At 47.4% G+C, this 18,376-nt stretch overlaps 1 protein-coding gene across 1 annotated transcript in view; it reads right to left on the bottom strand.

The window, feature by feature from the left end:
• Positions 1–18,376, bottom strand: part of VWA3A (von Willebrand factor A domain containing 3A) — a 2,090,411-nt gene that overhangs the window by 443,793 nt on the left and 1,628,242 nt on the right. The window contains exon 28 of the mRNA XM_069645605.1: positions 15,897–16,041. Coding sequence (XP_069501706.1) covers positions 15,897–16,041 — 145 coding nt within the window. The remainder of the gene's footprint in view (positions 1–15,896; positions 16,042–18,376) is intronic.

Genomic DNA, 18,376 nt, shown 5'->3' with positions numbered 1-18,376 from the left:
GGCATGAAAACTGTGACAAAGGAGGACTATGATGGAGAAAAACTGTGATGAAGCAGAAGTACTGTGACAACTGAAAATGGCTGTGATAAAGAAATAGGACCGTGATAAAGGAGAAGAAATGTAACAAAAGAGAAGGACAGTGGCAAAGGTCTGATAAAAGAGAAGGGCTGTAAAGTTGGACTGATGAACGGCTGTGATGAAGAAATACTGTTCCGAAGGAGAACGTTTGACAAGTGTTAGGGAGAATTCTCTGTTTAGGCTGAATTTCCTAACCTAATGAGTCCCCCAGCAGCTTTGCTGGATTTTTTGGGGTTTATTTTTTCTCCTGCCAAGAGTGAGACACTTTTACCCTCACTTTTGGACATGATTTGAGTGTGTTCCTTTGGGCTTCATGTGTTTTTGTGATATGGGTTACACAGCACCCTCAATGCAGTAACCCAGGGGTGTCATAGTGACCCCCAAACATAGACACCATAACCTGGGACTGACTACTGTCTCCCAGGGCATGTAAAGTCACCATTGACTTTACTAGTCTTGAATTCTGGACAGAACCAGTACAAACCATCATATTGTGGACGTACTGGCCGGGGCAATTCGATTGCCCCGGGGTCTGTTAGTCGAGGGGGCACGTCTCCGTCCCCCCTGATCGAGTTTTGGCTGGTGGCAGTGGATACTACTTTTTATATTCAACCGCAAATATTTCTCTATGGGATTTTCCCATTGTTCGAGGCTACTATCTTTATTTATTTAATTACGATAGCCTCGAACATACCGCCGGTTTATTTATTTATTATTAATTCTCTGGTTGGTATTTTTTGCCAAAACTCGGTTCTAAACTGGCGTTTGTGTTCTCTTTTGTGACTCCAACCCAAGTCGAGCCCTTTGTTCCACTATTTTGGCGGGCTTCTCCACAGAAGCCTCCAAAGTGGTGCCACTCTGTCTGGGGTACTTAGGAGGGGTGGAGGGGGATTTAGGCACCCTGGACTGAGTTGTCTAGGCAACTCAAGTCGCACTCCGTCCTGATTGGCCCAAGTGGTGAGCTGACCGGCTCACCACTTAGCATGTTTGAGTGACAGCTAGGCTGAGTGAATGGGGGTTTTCTGCATAAAAGCAGAGCTTTGGGGACTGGAACCTCAGAAGTCGCCACAGGACCTAAGAATCCGACGAGGGAGAAGCTGAGCCGACCTGCTACGACGACACCACCGGTGGAGCCCTGCTGAACCGTCTCACCACTTTTCCCAACAACAGAGGAGATCTCCCGCCGAAGAATCTTCTTCCTTTGACTGGTGGGGATAACCAGTTTCACCGTCTTTTCGCCTTCCCGACGCATCTCATGGCCGCCTTGCCTGTGCCAAGCACCCCGGCAACCGGAATACCACGTTTTACCACGACTGCGAAATAAAGGGTAATACCTTTAACCGGAAAACTCAGCGGCTGGTTTCTTCCCTGGCAGTGCAACGACCTTCATCTTTCCTCCAAGTCGAGATCTTCTCTTCCTCTGGATGACGCCGAGACTTGCACCCGCTGCCAGGAACAACTGCTACCGCTGGAGGATCCTTCCCACTTAAGGTACCGTGTTCCGCCTGGCTTCCCTTGCCACCGACTGTACGGGGTAGATTTAGCCCCCGGCTTTCGAACCTGGTTTAGCCTGGGACACCCTGGCTAAACTTTTCTGAGCCTCTCTAAACTCTTTTCGAACCCTCTGCAAGACTTTCAAAGCCTAGTGTAACTGTGTGATCTTGGGCGCATTTGTGCTCTGCTCTCTCTAAGAGTGGGCCCAGCCTATGGACTTTGGCTCACAAGTGACTTTTGCTCTTCTGCCTTGCTAAAAGTGTTCCTAAATCTTATAGTGGTGTATCTTCACATATTCTGCCTTTTTCGCTCCGTTTTTCATGAACTTATTGGAGTGCCATCTATAGTTAAGCGCTCACCTCTGTCTGGAAATAAGTGGTGTTAACTAAGACTTGTCTGATAAGGAATAAGGGTTGTATATATCATAATAGTAACTGTGTTGAGTGTGTTTTACAAATAAGAGTGCTGGAGTGTTTCAAACAGTGTGTGTTTAAATAAATAATTATATACTTTGATACCAAAGCTCTGGTCAGTGTTTGCTTGTGCTATTGTATCTGAGTGCCTATTGAGTATAGTTTGCATACTGCCTAACTCTTCTTGAGGGAAGTCTGACTGCTCAGCCACAGCTACCAGGTAAATCTGGGTGGTACAGACTGCTACCAAGTGGGTTTAGTGCTAACACCTGTAGTCCTAAATCTTCTGCAGTGTTCCCAAAGGGAACTGCACAGGTTTCTGCCTAACAACAAGGGAGAAGAACTGATTAAGAAAAAAGTCTGTGACGAAGGACTGATGAATGACACGAACTGTGACAAACAACAATGTCAGGGCTGATGGAGTAGGGCTTTTATGAAGCGAAGAATGAGAAAAGAGTAGGACACTGACGAAGGACTGTGATGATGCAGAAGCACTGTGACTGTCGGGAATCAGGGGTTGTGGTGTAAGAGGAAGCAGGTACGGCCTAGATAGACTACAATTCCCAGCAGGCATGGGGAATGATGTAGTTTCCTGGGCCGGCCGGTAACCAGCTGCAGGCACTTTGCACTTAGAGGATGTGCTCTTAACAGCCGCCCGCCTGTGCTCAGTTGCTGATAATTAATGTTGAATAGCACGGGCGGCGGCGGCAGCAGCAGCAGAACAGCAACACGAGAGGTGGAGGCCGGCAGCGCGAGGGAGCTGAATAACGAACGCCGACTATGCACCAAGGCATTTGCCTTCCCCGTGCCGCGGCGGTGAACGCTTGCTAACCTGCTCGATTACTTCAGGTCCGGGGCAGCCGCAGGAGGCGCCCGGACCATCAGTTAAGTTTTCATGTGTGTTTTGTATCCTACCGGGCCGCAGCAGTGACTTGCATCGAAAGAAAACGCTTCACTCAATGTCCGGATGTAATAAGGAAATGCCCGGACCATGAGTTAAGTGTGCCCTCGTAATGCTATCATGGGTGCTTCTATCTGTTTATATCTAATATGATTATGAGGTTTGGCAACTAAAAGCCGGTTATTTCACAGACACATTGCTTTCTTCACTAGTTGTGCTTTCTTCACTAATTGTCTGTTCTAAGTACAGAGGCAAAAACCTGCTAAATCTGCATGTTCCAGTCATATTGTTTTCTCCACATGGGGAAAAGCGCCGTTCTATGTACAGTGGTTTTGTGTCAATCCATGTTTTGAGGCATGTGGGTGTCTCAGTGTTCTCTGCTTGCTATATGTTTATTGTGGCTTTAAGTCATGGTTACTAACATGCAAGAGGTCATGTATAGTGCTTCATGTATTGTATGAAAATTGTGTTATGTTCTACTAATTTCTGAAGTAAGAGTCAGGTCAGGTTGCAGGAGTATTACGCTACCAAGTCAGGAATTGTAGGGGTATTTTTGCTGTTTATGTCTTGTTGTCTTCCCTTCCTTCTCTTTATTCGTCCATCCCCTTTCCCTAACTCCTTCTTCCCCCCATTGGCTGCCACGTGGCTACCTGTACTTCGAACATCCAGGCGCCTGTGCCCACCACGGTGGGAGGGGTCGATCCATTCGGCTTCTGTGGTTCGGGAGAGGGGATTGAAATCCTCCTCCCTTAAGTTCATTTGTGACAGTGACGTAGGAAAAGGGCTTTGATGGAAGACCTTGTCAACCTCCACCTCACATGTTGACCGAAAACCCACAACCAAACTGCGACCCTCTCGAACTCAACGCCACCCTCTCAGCCTCCATCAACCGACACGCGCCATTGAAACAATTCAGACCGTCAGCACCCTGGTACATGCAAGAACTTAACCTTAGTCATCGGGAAAAAAGAGAAAAACTAGCGCTGCACCAGGACCACATCCGACCTGGCGCTCCTCAAGGAACTCTGAGTAACCCACCAACAACTAATCTAATCAACCCAGCCAAGGCCTCCTACTATCAGAACACCACAGCTGACAACAAAAGCAGAGCCCTCTTCAAAGCAGTCAAGCAATGCGTCATTTCACTACCTGACCCTGCCATACCACACTCCATCAAAAAATAGACTGCCATTAACACCTTCTTCATCGATAAATTCAGCAAGATTTGCCAGCACATAAACACCAGCTCTGCATCCACAGAACCACCTCCCATCTCTCCTCGCGAAATCTCCACACCCTGGACAACATTTGAGACCCTCTCTACAGAGGACCTGGTAGAAACGCTGGCCGCCCTCAAAGCTACATTGTATACAGATGACATCCTCCCAGCATCCATCCTCAAGACCCTCCACGCAGAAGCTCTCCTTCGCTACCTGGAGATCATCAATAGCTTCCTAACTCAAGGCACTGTCCCATCGACCCTAAAGACAGGACAAATCCTCCCTCTACTAAAGAAACCCACTCTGAATACCAACAACGTAGGTAACTATTGCCTCATCACCCTTCTTCCCTTGCTAGGTAAGATCACTGAGAAAGCGGTAGTCGTGCAACTGCAGCAACACATCGACACCAACCATCTCCCCCAAACCTACCTCTCCGGGTTCAAACCCAGATGCAGCACGGAGACGGCAGCCATACAGGTAGTTGATGATGCCATCAACATCCTTGACAACGACCAGCCCTGCTTCCTGGTTCTACTCGACCTCTCGGACACTTTGACACAGTAGACCCTTTGGCGCTCACAGACAGCCTGCATCGTCAGATGGGGATCAGCAACCTTGTCCTACGCTGGTTCAAGACCTACCTCACCAACCGTCAGCAGTTTGTTCCGATGGACTTCTCTAGATCGCCAGTGCTACCCATCACCTGTGGAGTATCGCAGGGTTCTATCCTCTCTCCAGTGATCATCAATCTATGCATGGAGCCGATTGGAGCTCTCCTAGCCAGGCACACCATCCACCAATACACTGATACCATGATGACACACAGCTATACCTCAAGATCAACCCCTTCAAGGACATCCATAGACTCAAAACCTGCCTCTCGCTAATCCAGTCTTGGATGTCCAGTGCATACTTGAAGCTCAAGCTCTTCAAGACCGAATTCAGACTCCTCACCAACAACACCGAACACCCAGACATACAGACCTGGCTATCAACCATGAACCCTGAAGGCTTCATATCCAAGCTCACCTCCTGTGCCAAGTCCCTCTGGTTCGACTTCGACAAACACCTCTCCTTCAAGACACACATAGCTAAGAATGCTCAGACAGCTTGGTATCAGTTCTCCCTCCTGCGGAAAGTTAACCTCTTCCTCCCTCTGGACCGCCTTAGATCCACCGTTCCAGGACTGGTCCTATCCCACCTGGATGGGGGCAATGCCCTCCTGTTAGGACTGATTTTCTATACTCTGGCCTGGTGGACAGATGTATAGAAGGCCAACCTATATTGTAACAGGAACAACTCTGGGAAGCTGTAGCCAAACCAGTTTACGTAGCAGTGACAGGCGGTCTAGGCTAAGTTCTTCAGAGGTGGTGAGCTTGTAAGGGGTCCACAATGAGGTCACACAATCGGAGTCACAGATTACACTTAGACAGGATGTATACAAATACAGTTATTTATGAGCAAAACACACTATAGAAAAATGACAACTAGCAGGTAGACTTATCACACAACACTAACAAACTAAATACATATATACATTAACTTTGTTATAGGGCATAATACACATAAGAAACTCCTGCAAAGGAAAGGTTAGGATAGTATTATGCACAAAAAGGTCCACAGAGATGATCCTGGACTACAAATTGTCCAGCCCTAAGTTGTCTGGGGCCTTTTGCCCAATAGTTCAGGTAAAGGTTCCACAGAAGTAATGAAGTAGGAAAAAATGCAGGTAGGATCTCTGGGGGCCAGTGAAGGGTTCTTAGGGTTAGCGTTCAAGTTAGACTAATGCCCAAAAGTAGCCCCAACAATCAGATATCTTGCGCAAGCAAGCAATGGCAAAGCCAAAAGTGTTAGAATGAAGCTTTATTATAAGCCCATTGGACTTTCAATGGGAGTATAGGGGTAGGTTAGAAACTCTGTAACTTACCCCCTGTACTCCGATTCTTCCCCAGACTTGGCAGGACAAAGGAAGAGGGTGCAACATTTCCCGCCAAAAGTTGCAGTCCTCGATTCACAGGGGATGCAGTTTCGAGCTGATCTCTGGTTGGTGTATTTCACTGTTGCAAGGACTCTCGATTGAAGAATGCAGCAAAACCCGATGCAGTACCCCTCAGGACTGGACCCAGGTCAGGTAAGCTATTTTGGACGGCAAAAGTACTCAGCAGCCACGGTCAGACTTTTCCTCCTATCTTGGGTCCCCTCGATGCTAGGATGCTGAATTGTCACAGGAGGTAGTCTCGTAGGGCAAGCTCAGGATGGTTCCAGGGCACTTCTGAAGGTTTCCTTTGGCAGGGCACTGAACAGACGTAGGGAATGGATGTTCCCTCCACTCCAAGGGTTGCATCTCCTTCGCAGGACTACTTAAGATCATCCTCCAGGACAGCAGCATAAATTGGTTGCCAGGCCTCCTTCAGTCAGTTCTCAGGTTTCTTTGTGGGTCTCATAGCTGGACAGGATACTTGGCTCCTTCGGCTTTCTCCAGGATATCTGAAGAAGGGGTGCAGGGGTCCTCTTCTTATCCTAAAAGCCAGGTAAGAGCTGCTACCCTCACAAGCCAATAGCAGGACTAGCCCACACACACACACACCCCCAACAGTGGTCCAATCACGACCACTGGCGGGAACATTCATGCATACCACTCAGACACACTGAAACCAGTATGTGGATTGGGGTCAGACAGACCCAGCCCACATCCTGCCAACAAACACACACAACCCTCCAGTAGCCCGCCAAAAGCTTCTGCTTTCCTGGGGCACTGGAAGTCCTTATAAGGATTTTCCTGGATTCCAAGGCCAGGAAGAAGGCTAAAGAACCAGATGACAAAAGACAAGCAAAAAATCTTGTGGCACGGCCATGTTTGACCAGTAGCCACAGTTAGTTGCCAAACACCTAGAGTAACCAAACATCCTCTGAGTGTTAGTTTAGGGCAAAACAAAAATTTACCCCATTGTACTCCAATGGAAGATGATAAAAGTGACCACAAGTGATAAAAGAGTAACCAAAAGTAGTAACACCACTAAGGGAAACAATGTTTCCCAGTACTGACAGCCTGAAGGACATGTCAGTTTCCCCATGACATAAGCAAAAGCCAGTGCAGTGAAGCTTAAGGCTGTGAAAAGTACAAGCCAGATTCAAAAATAAAAGCAAAACGTTTAGGGGTTCCATAAAGATGGAAGAAAAGGTGCAGTAAAGAGAAATCTTTCCGAACACCTCCTCAAAGGCCTCCCGTCGTCCTACCTTGTGCCTGTGAGAAGTATCCCACATGTGGCTGCATGCCTCATCAAGGATCTACGCAGATACACCACATCACCCCAGCCCTCATCGACCTCCACTGGCTCCCAATGCATGCACAAATCACCTTCAAGTCTTGCTGAACCATCTATAAGGCAGTCACCCTCAAGTCACCCAGCTACATCACAGAGAAACTAAGCATCTCCGGAGGACAGCGCACCACCAGAAGACCCTCTGGGTTACTGAAACTTGGCAGAGACCTGTGGAAAAGGGCCTGGAGACTTGCCGGGACCCCGGACCCATACTCCAAAAAATACCCATAGTGGAGCTCATGGGGATAGGACCAGACACGGCAAAACAGTTTAGAAAGCACTGGGAAAGTAAAGGTATTGCCACAGTGGGTGACCTAATGAAAGGAAATGAATTTTCTGCTGGAATTTTCGACCCTGGTCAGCGAATACTGACTGCATGAGGGAAAATACCTGACACACTTAGGAGTGATAGGCAGGTTGGACAAAAGATGGCCGGGAATAAGAGGCGAGGCAGACTCTGGCACCCCACTTGACACGCTATACGACATAGCAGAGAGGGGGGGGGCAGACGGTATCCAGAATACATGACCTATTACTGAGGGAGTTAGACACAGGAGAACAGGCGGTGCGCAGTAAATGGGAGCGAGACGTGGGCAGAACCTTCACAGACGCTGAATGGCGGAGGGCTCTGCTGTACACCAAAAGAGTCTCTAGAAATGCTAGATTTAAATGTATCCAGACATATGTGACATACAGGGCGTACCTCACCACGCACAAGATGTTGCGCATCCATAAGAACAAAGACCAGGCATGCCCCCGAAGCACTCAGGAGTGTGCAGACATGGTGCACATGTTCTGGACATGCCCAGTGATACTGGGTTTTTGATAAAGGGTTGCAGACAAGGTAACGGGAGGGGGGAACCTAATGCAAGCATGGCCCCCTAAGTACTGCCTGCTGGGGTTGTTCCCGTGGAAGGGGAAGCAGGGAACCCACCTCTCAAAAATAAAAGGCTTGATTTGTGTATTAGAGAAGAGAAGGATAGCGATGGCATGGAAATCAACTGAAGAGTCCAGTATAGAGGCTTGGTGGCCAGACCTGCAACGTTGGTCACTGGCGGAGACTGCGATGTGGCACAAGGCACTGTAAAATTGAGCATATGAGGATAAGGGAGGGTTAGAAGCATTTAATGTAATGACACAGATGATGTTTAACACTGGGAACCCCTGATTGGGAGTTATGGCACCACATCACAAACACACAGGAATCATTGGTGCATATTGAACGCGGCAAAGCAGTGATAAAGACAATGGGGCTTATTACGGGTCCGGCGGCAACCGTGCCAGTGCTACCGGCAGGTTACCGCCGGTCCCAAAATGATTTACTGGTGCCTGACTTCCCGGTAACACCGGGGGATTACAACCCTGGTGGACCGGAAAGTCAGGCGGCAGTAAAATGTTAATCCCCATTGCCATAGAGTCCAATAGGACTTTATGTGAGTGGGGACCATAGAAGCAACGGCACCATTGTTAATGGCGCCGGTTCTTCCGTGATGGTCTGCCTACCATGGCCGCTGTGTCCGGCAGGGTCAGACCTGTTGGGCATAGCGGCTCCGGCAGGCAGACCTGTAGTATGCCGGTCTGGAAACAACGGTGCCAGCAAGGTGTTTGAGGACCAGCATGCTTGTAATGAGCCCCAATGTCATGAACAATGGCTGGGGAGGCTTCCCAGAGACTGGATTAACGGTAATGATGGAATGTAGCGTCCACCAAAAAGCATATGTAATAAAACGCAAGTCACAAAGTAGAATGTTGGTGGGGGTCTTTGTTTGTTTGTTTTGTATGTTAGTTGGAAAACTCAAATAAAACATGTTTTTTTAAAAAAAGGTAGTGCTTATATGTGCCAAAACCAAAAACACCAAGGTAGTATGCATGTACTAATCTTGGATGCATGCACACCAGGAAGGAAGCCAAGAGAATAATTACAATGAATCCTTACTCCAATCTGAAAGCCCATATACAAAGCAATACTTTGGAAAAGTCAACTTTGCCAGCTTTCAAAAAAACTAAAAATGTAATTTGAATGCATTAATGCATTGCATTCTCCCACAGATTCCTCATCTTGATAGATAGCTATCCAGTGTCAGCTGCTAGGAATTTCTTTCGGCAGGGGGCCTAGTGGTGCTAGATATCACAGTCGATCACTCCCTCGTGTACGGACGCACCATTCCTCGACAATGAACGTGACATCGGGCATCGTATTAAAGGATTCACTATGCAGCCTTACCTCAGTTCATTTTTTCAGCGCACTCCGCACGCTATTTAGAACAGGCTTCAATTTGGGAGAATTTGATTCTGCGTCAGTATGTCAGGCCAAAGCCGTCCAGGTTTAAACGCTGCAAGGACTGCTACTCCAGAATGTGCCTCATGGACTCACACACTATCTGTGTGTGGTGTCTTTATGTCGGGCATGATACCGAGCAATGGGGTTCTTATCTGACAATGAAGATGAAGGCGGTGAAGGAACGCTCGGCTAAGCTTACACTCGGCCAACCGCTGCCTATATCGCTTCCACGGTCATTGGAGCACGATACCGAGGGGACTACACCCGAGAAAAACCGTGAGGGACATCGCCATAAAAAGTGCAAAAAACACTTACTTTCCCGGAGTGAATTTCACCGCTCCTCATCGTAGTCGTCACACAAGAAAAAACATAGATGCAGATTCAATTCCGACTCGCCGGACGAAAGGGGTAAGTCGTATCCTGCGAAGGGTGCATCTAGCGAGGAGTGGAAGAACTTCAAGAACCAAATGCTCAAGGTTTTTGAAAAGGCCTCGGCTGGTCAGTATGACTCCAACCATGCCTGGTGTTTCTGGCACAAAGGTAGCCAAGATGGGTCGAATGCTCTTTAACGAGACCCCTGCGCCAAGCCCAATAGCAGCCCCCTCGGGCCAAGAGGTCCCTCAACCAGAGGTCCTGCAAGATCGAAGTTTTGTTATGGACACGCAATCCTTGTTTCTTACTTGATGCAGTCACTTTTTGATGAGGAGGGCGACCCGATCCCATTGCCGGATTTTATGGTGGTGCCAAGACGTGGTCTCCCGAGTGGACTTTACCTCGGTCTCAGACTATACCTCCATCCCCAAGCACCAGTCAGAGAAGATGAAACAAATCCCTAACCAGTTATTGGGGCCGCAGGTGGACTGGAACTGCATCCCCAGATCCCCAGGCAGCTAGAAAGGAAAGGGCACTGTTAGAACACCAACAATCTGCTGAACACTAGTATTACTGAAACAGAGATTGTAACCTATCTAATGGGGCAACAGCTGGATCGAAGGAGGAAAGGGAAAAACCCAGGAGTGGGAAAGCCTTCCCTCAGGAGATGAGAGCGCAGAAATCCAGAACAACAAATCCAAGGTCAAGTACACCAAGAAACTGGAATCAAGGAGGAAACAACCAAAACGTTACTCACAGGAACACTGAGAAGCAATAATGAAAGGCTTGCTGGGTCTTTTACATGCTGCTTCCTGGTTGTACAATCACGTGACTGGTGTAGGTCACGTGAGCAGGAGAATGGCGTTCTCGCTGAGCGTCTAGGAGGCGCCATGGCAACCTCCAATCACGTTGCTCAAAACACTGTGCAGGTGCAGGCCCAGACACCTGGCAGGGAAGCCCACGACACCGGGGAAGCTGAGTGGGAAACCCACCGCACCCCGGCGACCCCCGCAGGCGATGTGGAGAGAAGGAAGTACGGCCCTGGATCCGGCGCAGAGGCGAGCACCGAGGAGGAGCCCGACCCTGGGCCTGCAGCAATGGTAGGTGCATGACAGTTGGACCATAATGGGTTACCACAACTGCTGCAGGGCCTCCATGATGCCAGTGGTCTGGACACATCTCTGGATGTGGAATTCCAGTAACAAAACCCATACGTGCACTCGAACGTGCGATACCAAAAGGCGGTTGAGAAGGTTGTTTTGGCATTGGAACTCAGCACACTGTTGAAACCATGCATGCTCTGCTGTTCAATGCGGCCATTGCAGATCTGGTCATGGCCTTGTCGCAGTGGCTGTGCTCGATACCGGCAGTCAACATGGAGCATACAAAAAAGTATACGCTGGCAAAAGGCGACCTTCCGTTTCCAACAAAGCCTCCCTCCCCCAAATCCCACAGGGTTAGTGGTGCAGGTAGCGATGATTGCCTCCAGGCCCTCAATGTCAAACCTCCCCATCAACAGGGAGTTGAAAAAAGTCAATGCTTTGGAAAAAAAACGTTTTGCCTCAGGAGCATGGTTCTTAAGGCTGTGAATGCCTCTTGTGCTTTTTGAAGTGTTCCCATATCTTCTGGAGCACAATTTCAGAAGCAGCCGATCGCCTCCCACAGAGGGAGGTCAGAGCAGGCTTCTTAGATATAGTGGCTGATGGCAAAGACATAGCCTGCCAAGCACTCCAAGCAAGGTTGGACCTGGCAGACTTTATGGGTTGTGCTATGCACACTTTGACATTTTTGCGGGGGTCTACTTATTTGAGGGGCTAGGGTTTTCCCCCAAACGTTCAATCGAAGCTACTGGACCTAGCTTTCGATGGTGAACATCTTTTTGGCCCACAAGCCGACAAGTCTGTAGAAATATATAAGGACTCAAAGCGGACTGCTAAATCACTAGGATTAGCAGTACAGCAACAGTCTCCATGGCAGAATGTTGCCCTTGGGTCCAGAGGACAGGGTTACAGGAGACACTCCACCTTTCCCAGAGGAGTGCAAGCAAGCGCCCCAAACCAAACAAGGGCTAAGCAGGTTTCCACGGCCAGGTATAGGTAAAGGATTGTCAAGACAGTCGACTACTACGGTGGCGCAGACGTTCACAGTGCCTCTGAAACCTATTTGATGTCTCCCCACATACTTTGCTGGTTGGAGGGAGCGTCTTCGGATTCTTAGGAAAATGGAAAGAAGTTACTTCCGACGCCTGGGTCCTTCAGCTAATCGAGTGGGGCTATTGCCTCGTGTTTTTGAAGAGACCACCAGACAGAATTCACATCCCTCCTGGCAGGCGGAAAAGGAGCTACAGGAAGAGCTGCTGGCTCTTCTTTTGAACAGAGCAGTAGATGCCGTTCTAGCCGAGGAAGTAGGCTTGGGTTAGTACTCCCGAGACATTCTAGTTCCCAAGAAAGGGATAGGACACTGTCCCATCCTGGACCTCAGGAAATGAACAAATTCCTGAGGAAGGACACATTCAGGATGGCGAGTTTGAGGGAAATTCTCCATTCAATGTAATTCCAAGACTGGCTGGTGCTGCTGGACCTTCAGAACGCCTATTTTACATGCTTATTTACAGGAAGCACAGACGGTTCCTAACGTCATCCGTGATGCGCATTACCGTTCAAAGTGCTCCCTTTGACTTGACCTCTGCCCAAGGGTCTTTACCAAGCTGGGGAGCCGGCGTCTGTTTCCAGACTTGACGATTGACAACATGTTTTGAGCCATCTCGAGGACACCTTTTCACTACTGCACAACTTGAAGAAATCACAGACGTCACCGGCACAAAAGCTTCAGTTCATCAGAGCAGTCTTGTACATCCGGGAAGGGAAGGGTTTTCCTTTGAGGAGATAGTCAACAGTGTGGCACAAATGGTCAGTCTCTTCCAGTACCTCAGCAGTCTTCCGGCATCAGCTTTCCTGCACTCGCTGGGCCTCATGGCGTCCAGTATTTTCCTGGTGCCACAGGCGAGACTATGGATTAGGTCTTCAGGGGCTTCTCAGGAGCCAGTGGTCGCAGTACAATGACCAGATGTATGATGCGCTCCAGGTGTTGAAGTCTATGGCAAAAGAACTGACCTGGTGGAGCGACAAGATGAACTTGTTGGCGGCAGAACCTTTCTGGGTGCCATGGCCGGAGAAACAGGCTACTTTACTGAAGGGCTGGGGAGCTCATTGTGGCTCTCTTCAGATAGGCAGCCATTGGTCTCAGGAGGACGAAGCTAAAAGGTTCTTCAGAACGCTGACCAAATTCTGCATCGCGCCTGGGGCTGGTATCCAAGAAATAGTGCTTACAGAAGGTCGACGGAGAGTCCCAAGTAGCCGCCTTACTGATGACATCCCAAGAAGCATGCCTCTGAAACGCGATGGCTGTGGCCTTAGCTCTGACCACATGGGCAATGATGAAACACACAGCTTTCCCATGAGATAAAGTACAGCGTTTGACCAATCAGAAACAAGAATTTACCAGATTGGGGTATTATTCTCAACCAATACTACTAAAAACCACCTCAAGTGGGAAATTAATTCAGAAACACATGGATTAATTATGATGTTATAAAAATGCCGTACTCTATTTTTTTGTAGAATTACGTACATCATATAATGATAATTTCTTTCACAACATTCATCATTCAGACGTCTGGATATGTAATGTCAACAGAATGGATACTGATTTGTAGGTGGTTTTCTAATGCGCATACTCACCTAAGATGGCGGCAACAGAAATGCAGAGTACTATATGGCGGATAACGCTGCAGTGTTATTATATAACAAGTTCAGACGTTGCCGAGAGGCCGGTAAGCAGTACGTCGCGTGCATTTGCTCATGGTCCTGGACCATTGCTAATTGATGGTTAATGGAATCAACTGGGACCCTCAAACTAATTTATGGCCCCTATTTCTTTTCTTCACATATGATTACGCACAGGGCAATTTGCCAATGTGGATGCTAACATGTAATATCGGACTAATGATTTAAATCGTATACACAACGACTGTCCCGGACATGCTGCAGCTAATGTAAACAATGTGGAATTGCAACAGCAGTAACTAAGATAACACTTTGTACCCTATGGGGATTGAATTTACCATTATTCTTTGTAACTGCCCAGGTTAGATACAACCAGGTATTTTGCACCTTTCTATTTTTTCTTAATGTTATAGAAACAAGGAACTAAACATATCCTTGCAAAACCGACTTAATTGATAAGTGTATGGCAACAATATATATAATTGAAACGGATATTATGATATGAGGCAACAATTGCAAACGAGTGGACAGGTGCTAGAACAAATGATATTTATAATTATATTTTTTAGTGACCTGAACAGAATAGACAAGTGTAACTGGTAAATATACAATTAATGCTTCAAAATCCAAAGTGCAAATGTTGGTGCGCCGTAGATGCTGACCTCAGCTATATGTATGCCTTCCAGTGCTAATAGATGTTTATTTTAATTTTGTTTTCTCTGATCCAATTTTTGTTTTGTCATGGACTACACATACTGTTTTATGTACAAACATATAATTTTGGCTGTTTTTAATGGAATCATGTTATGCCACTCCTGATGCTACCTTGGGTTGGTCTCTACCAATTTTCAATGGGAATGTGAATAATTGTCCATAACTGGTTTGATTACTTGTAAACCAATATGTTTTATATGTATCAGCCTCAGAGGAAGGGCCAAGTCTCGAAACACGTGTCAGGCTGATCTGAACAACAATTAAATACTGTACATTTCGAATTATATGGAACTATCTCGATATTCAAAATAGCTTCTTAATTGTTCCTATGTCGGTCGGTACATCCTGTGGTTCCCAGTAGTTCTAAGTCGACTCACTGGTGTACTGAAGCATTCCCGACCTGTGGCACGCTGCTTCGGTGAAGCACCCGCTCTGGGATGGTCTCCCCTGCACAGCAGGCGTCCTTTAAGTTCTTCAGGCAGTTGGGCGCTCACTCACCTGCACAAATGCTGGCCCTCTGAACAACTGTGTTCCCAGTAGCTTAGTTGTTGCTGCCGGTCTTCCAACAATTCATTACTGGTGCTTGCAGCGTCCCTGCCAGCCTTGCGCCACTCCAGTATGTAATTCCTGCGAGCAACGGTGCAAAGGTGCCTGCTTCCTCCACCATGGTCCTTCTCTGCACTGCATCTTGCTCCAGCTCTGCTTCTCTCATCTCCGGATCTGCTTTCTTCTTCCCCGGCTCTGCTGTTGTCAAAATGGCTACCATTTCTTCCTCTTCCTCGTCACAGCACTTGGAGCTTTCTGGGAGTTGAAGTTTGTAAAATTTCTGTGAGTTTCAAAGGGATATTTTGTTCAGGATTTCTGGATAAAGAACCATTAGAGACAGGAAATGTTAAAGGATTGTTGTGTGTGGATGAGGTACACATCATCTTGCTTAGAGAGATTTTTAAGAAGGGGTATACAACGGGATGGTCTTTTATAATGACAACAAGCCATTACAATTTTTAGGAAATATGCAGTCTTCTTTATGTAGAGAAGAATACTGTGTCTCTCTCTCCTGCTTGGGTCACCACCTTTCCCCAACAGCCATTTCCTCCCACATGATCCTCCCTCATACCACCAGCCCAGGGTCAGGAACAGGTAGCGGCTGTCGACCCCTGACCTCATGGGAGGAGATCTTTGTCAGGGAATTAGTGATGACTCCATAGGATTCATCACACAGGTGAACAATCAAGAAAGCTTGGCAAACAAGTATTCATAGACAGCAGCAAAAAGAGAAGGGATGCAATTTATTAGAGCTGGTTTCATATACCTTGCATTGGTGTTTCTGAGTTGTTCCCATATCAAGGATGTAAGCTCCTTCTTGATCTCAGGCAGAAAAGGGGCCATGTGGCCAGATGAGTCCAGCAAGATGCACACATTATTCTCCAAAATAGTACCGAACATACGTCGACTACCTAAAATAAAATGATGAAATGAGATTGGTTAATGAAAACTATCAATTCACTTGACACAGTTTTGAAAAATTTATTTTACTTTATTGCAGAGACTTCTTTGCAATACACAACCTTGTTATCTTTTAACTTGTGGGATATTAATTGGGAACACATGTTGGTGTTATAGTGAATTTGATAGAAGGGGGTAGCAATATTCACACATAGTATACTGCCTTGAGCTCTGGAACAAGCATGCACTAAATAATTGACTATAGAGGCTCCACCAACCATTATTAGTGGACACAGCTTGGGAAAAAAACATGGCGTACATAGACATTTCCTCCTCGCCTGTCTTCCTCGACACACTCTTAGTCATACCATTCAGACCTTCCGTGATACCCTCCCCAATCGAGCATTGAGGACCGACCTCTACAGTCCATTCTCCAGGTTTAATAATTTCTTTTAAAAGGCAGCTCCCTTCACCACTCCTTTTGTTATGTCTGTCTCTGTAAGAGGGAGCATGGATGCTCTTCCCAGAGATCAAATAAATATATGTTTGGTATTTTCCGTAAATGAGGTATGGATGCATGGATATTGCTGGGCTCTACACGTTTGGTTCCTAAGTTAACCTGTTATCCCTCCAGCAACAGTGGTGTGTGCAGCCTGTGTCTGGACATATTGGGTCGGAGGAATGTATGCCGTATCGGTGCAGGGCTTGGTGCGCTAGGCCTCCTCCACTTGCAGCGCTGTTTCATGGACCGGGCAGGGTCTTGAGTTTCCCCAGGTATTGCAGTGCAGACATTGGGTAGCGGGGTACATAACGGGCCCAGCATGGTTCTGCCTCTGATTCAATGGGGCTCATTACGGGTACAGCAGTATCCGTGCCGGTGCTACCGGCAGGTTGCTGCCGGACCCGTAATGATTTACCGGCGTCTGACTTCCCGGTAACACCAGGGGATTACAACCCTGGCAGACCGGAAATATACAGGCGCCGGTAAAATGTTAATCACCATTGCCATAGAGTCTGATAGGACTAAGGAAGGGGGGACCACAGAAGCACTGGCACCATTGTTAAGCGTGCCGATGCTTCTGTGACGGTCTGCCTACCGTGGCCGCTGTGTCCAGCAGGGTCAAACCTGTCAGGCACTGCGGCTCCAGTAGGCAGAACTGTAGTATTCGGGTCCGGAAACAACACTGCAGGTAAGCTTACCGGCACCGTTGTTTCCGGACCGGCATAGCTTGTAATGAGCCCCAATGTCATGGGGACATCTTTGGGGAAAACTGAATAGCTCAGTGGTCAGAGCTCAAGAATTCTAACAGCAAGGACATAGGTCTAATGGTCCAATCCCTCAATCAGGGGCACACATTCTCAGAACATGCAGCTGGCAATGACATGCAAATGCATAATTTCGTTAAAGCTCATGCAAGTGTTGCCTTATACATGGTTCACATTGACAATGGGGAGGTCTCCCCCTCCAAGGGTCCCAGCCGGTGCCTGAAGAGACAGTAGCATGGGTTACTAAAAAAAGATGCAGGTTCAAGACCTCATTGTCTAGGAAAACCTCAAGATAGTAGGTTGAGCTGTCCTTTGGAGAATATAAAGTCAAGTGTTTATAGGTGGCTCAGCATTCAGTCCTCAATATGGAGAAGGTACCTTTCAGAGGCTGACTGTAGCTGCTGTGACAGCAGCCTTTAATGAACAAGACGACTTGGCATAGACCTCTGCAATGGAAGAGGCACGACTGGCAACTACAGATTTGGTGCTAAAGGAGCCAGATATCCCCATAGCGAAAAGCTGGCAGCAAACCTGGTACATATAGGAAAGCTTAAAGGCAGGTGCTGTTGTGCCAACCTGTTCCCTTAACGTCTTAAAGAATATATAAACTGTTCGTATGTTTCCTAAAATGATACTGTTCTCAGACCTTGGAGGATCTGCCCTGTCATTTGCAAGTACACCTGGAACTGACAATTCTCGAAGAAATATTGCTGAAAACAAAGTAGTAAAAATGTTTCGCTGCCTGACTTACTGGATGTATTTCCCTCTGTCACACTCCAATGCGCATGGTACCTGTGTGCCTTTACAGCTGGATAACCTGAAGGAACTGGTTTTAAGTTCTCTTCAATGCTCCGTTCATGTGGAATGGAGGTCCTAAGAGTTTGATTTCTATTTATGTTGTCAGGACTGCCTGCTCCTGTGAAGGAACTTGCTCTCTGGTGTCATCGAAAAATGACCACCGACTATTCTAGTGGATTGGTGAACAATTTATTAGTAGAAAGCAAGCAACAAAAACAACCCATGACAGTGCTAGCCTTTGATGCAAGTGAGAACCCCTGTCCGTATATGCACCATTCTCTT

Source organism: Ambystoma mexicanum, chromosome 2p (assembly GCF_040938575.1).
Source record: "Ambystoma mexicanum isolate Mex_15411 chromosome 2p, UKY_AmexF1_1, whole genome shotgun sequence".
Taxonomy (NCBI): Eukaryota; Metazoa; Chordata; class Amphibia; order Caudata; family Ambystomatidae; genus Ambystoma; species Ambystoma mexicanum.
Note: the sequence above shows the minus strand (reverse complement) of the source record. Positions and strands in the feature narration are given on the sequence as shown.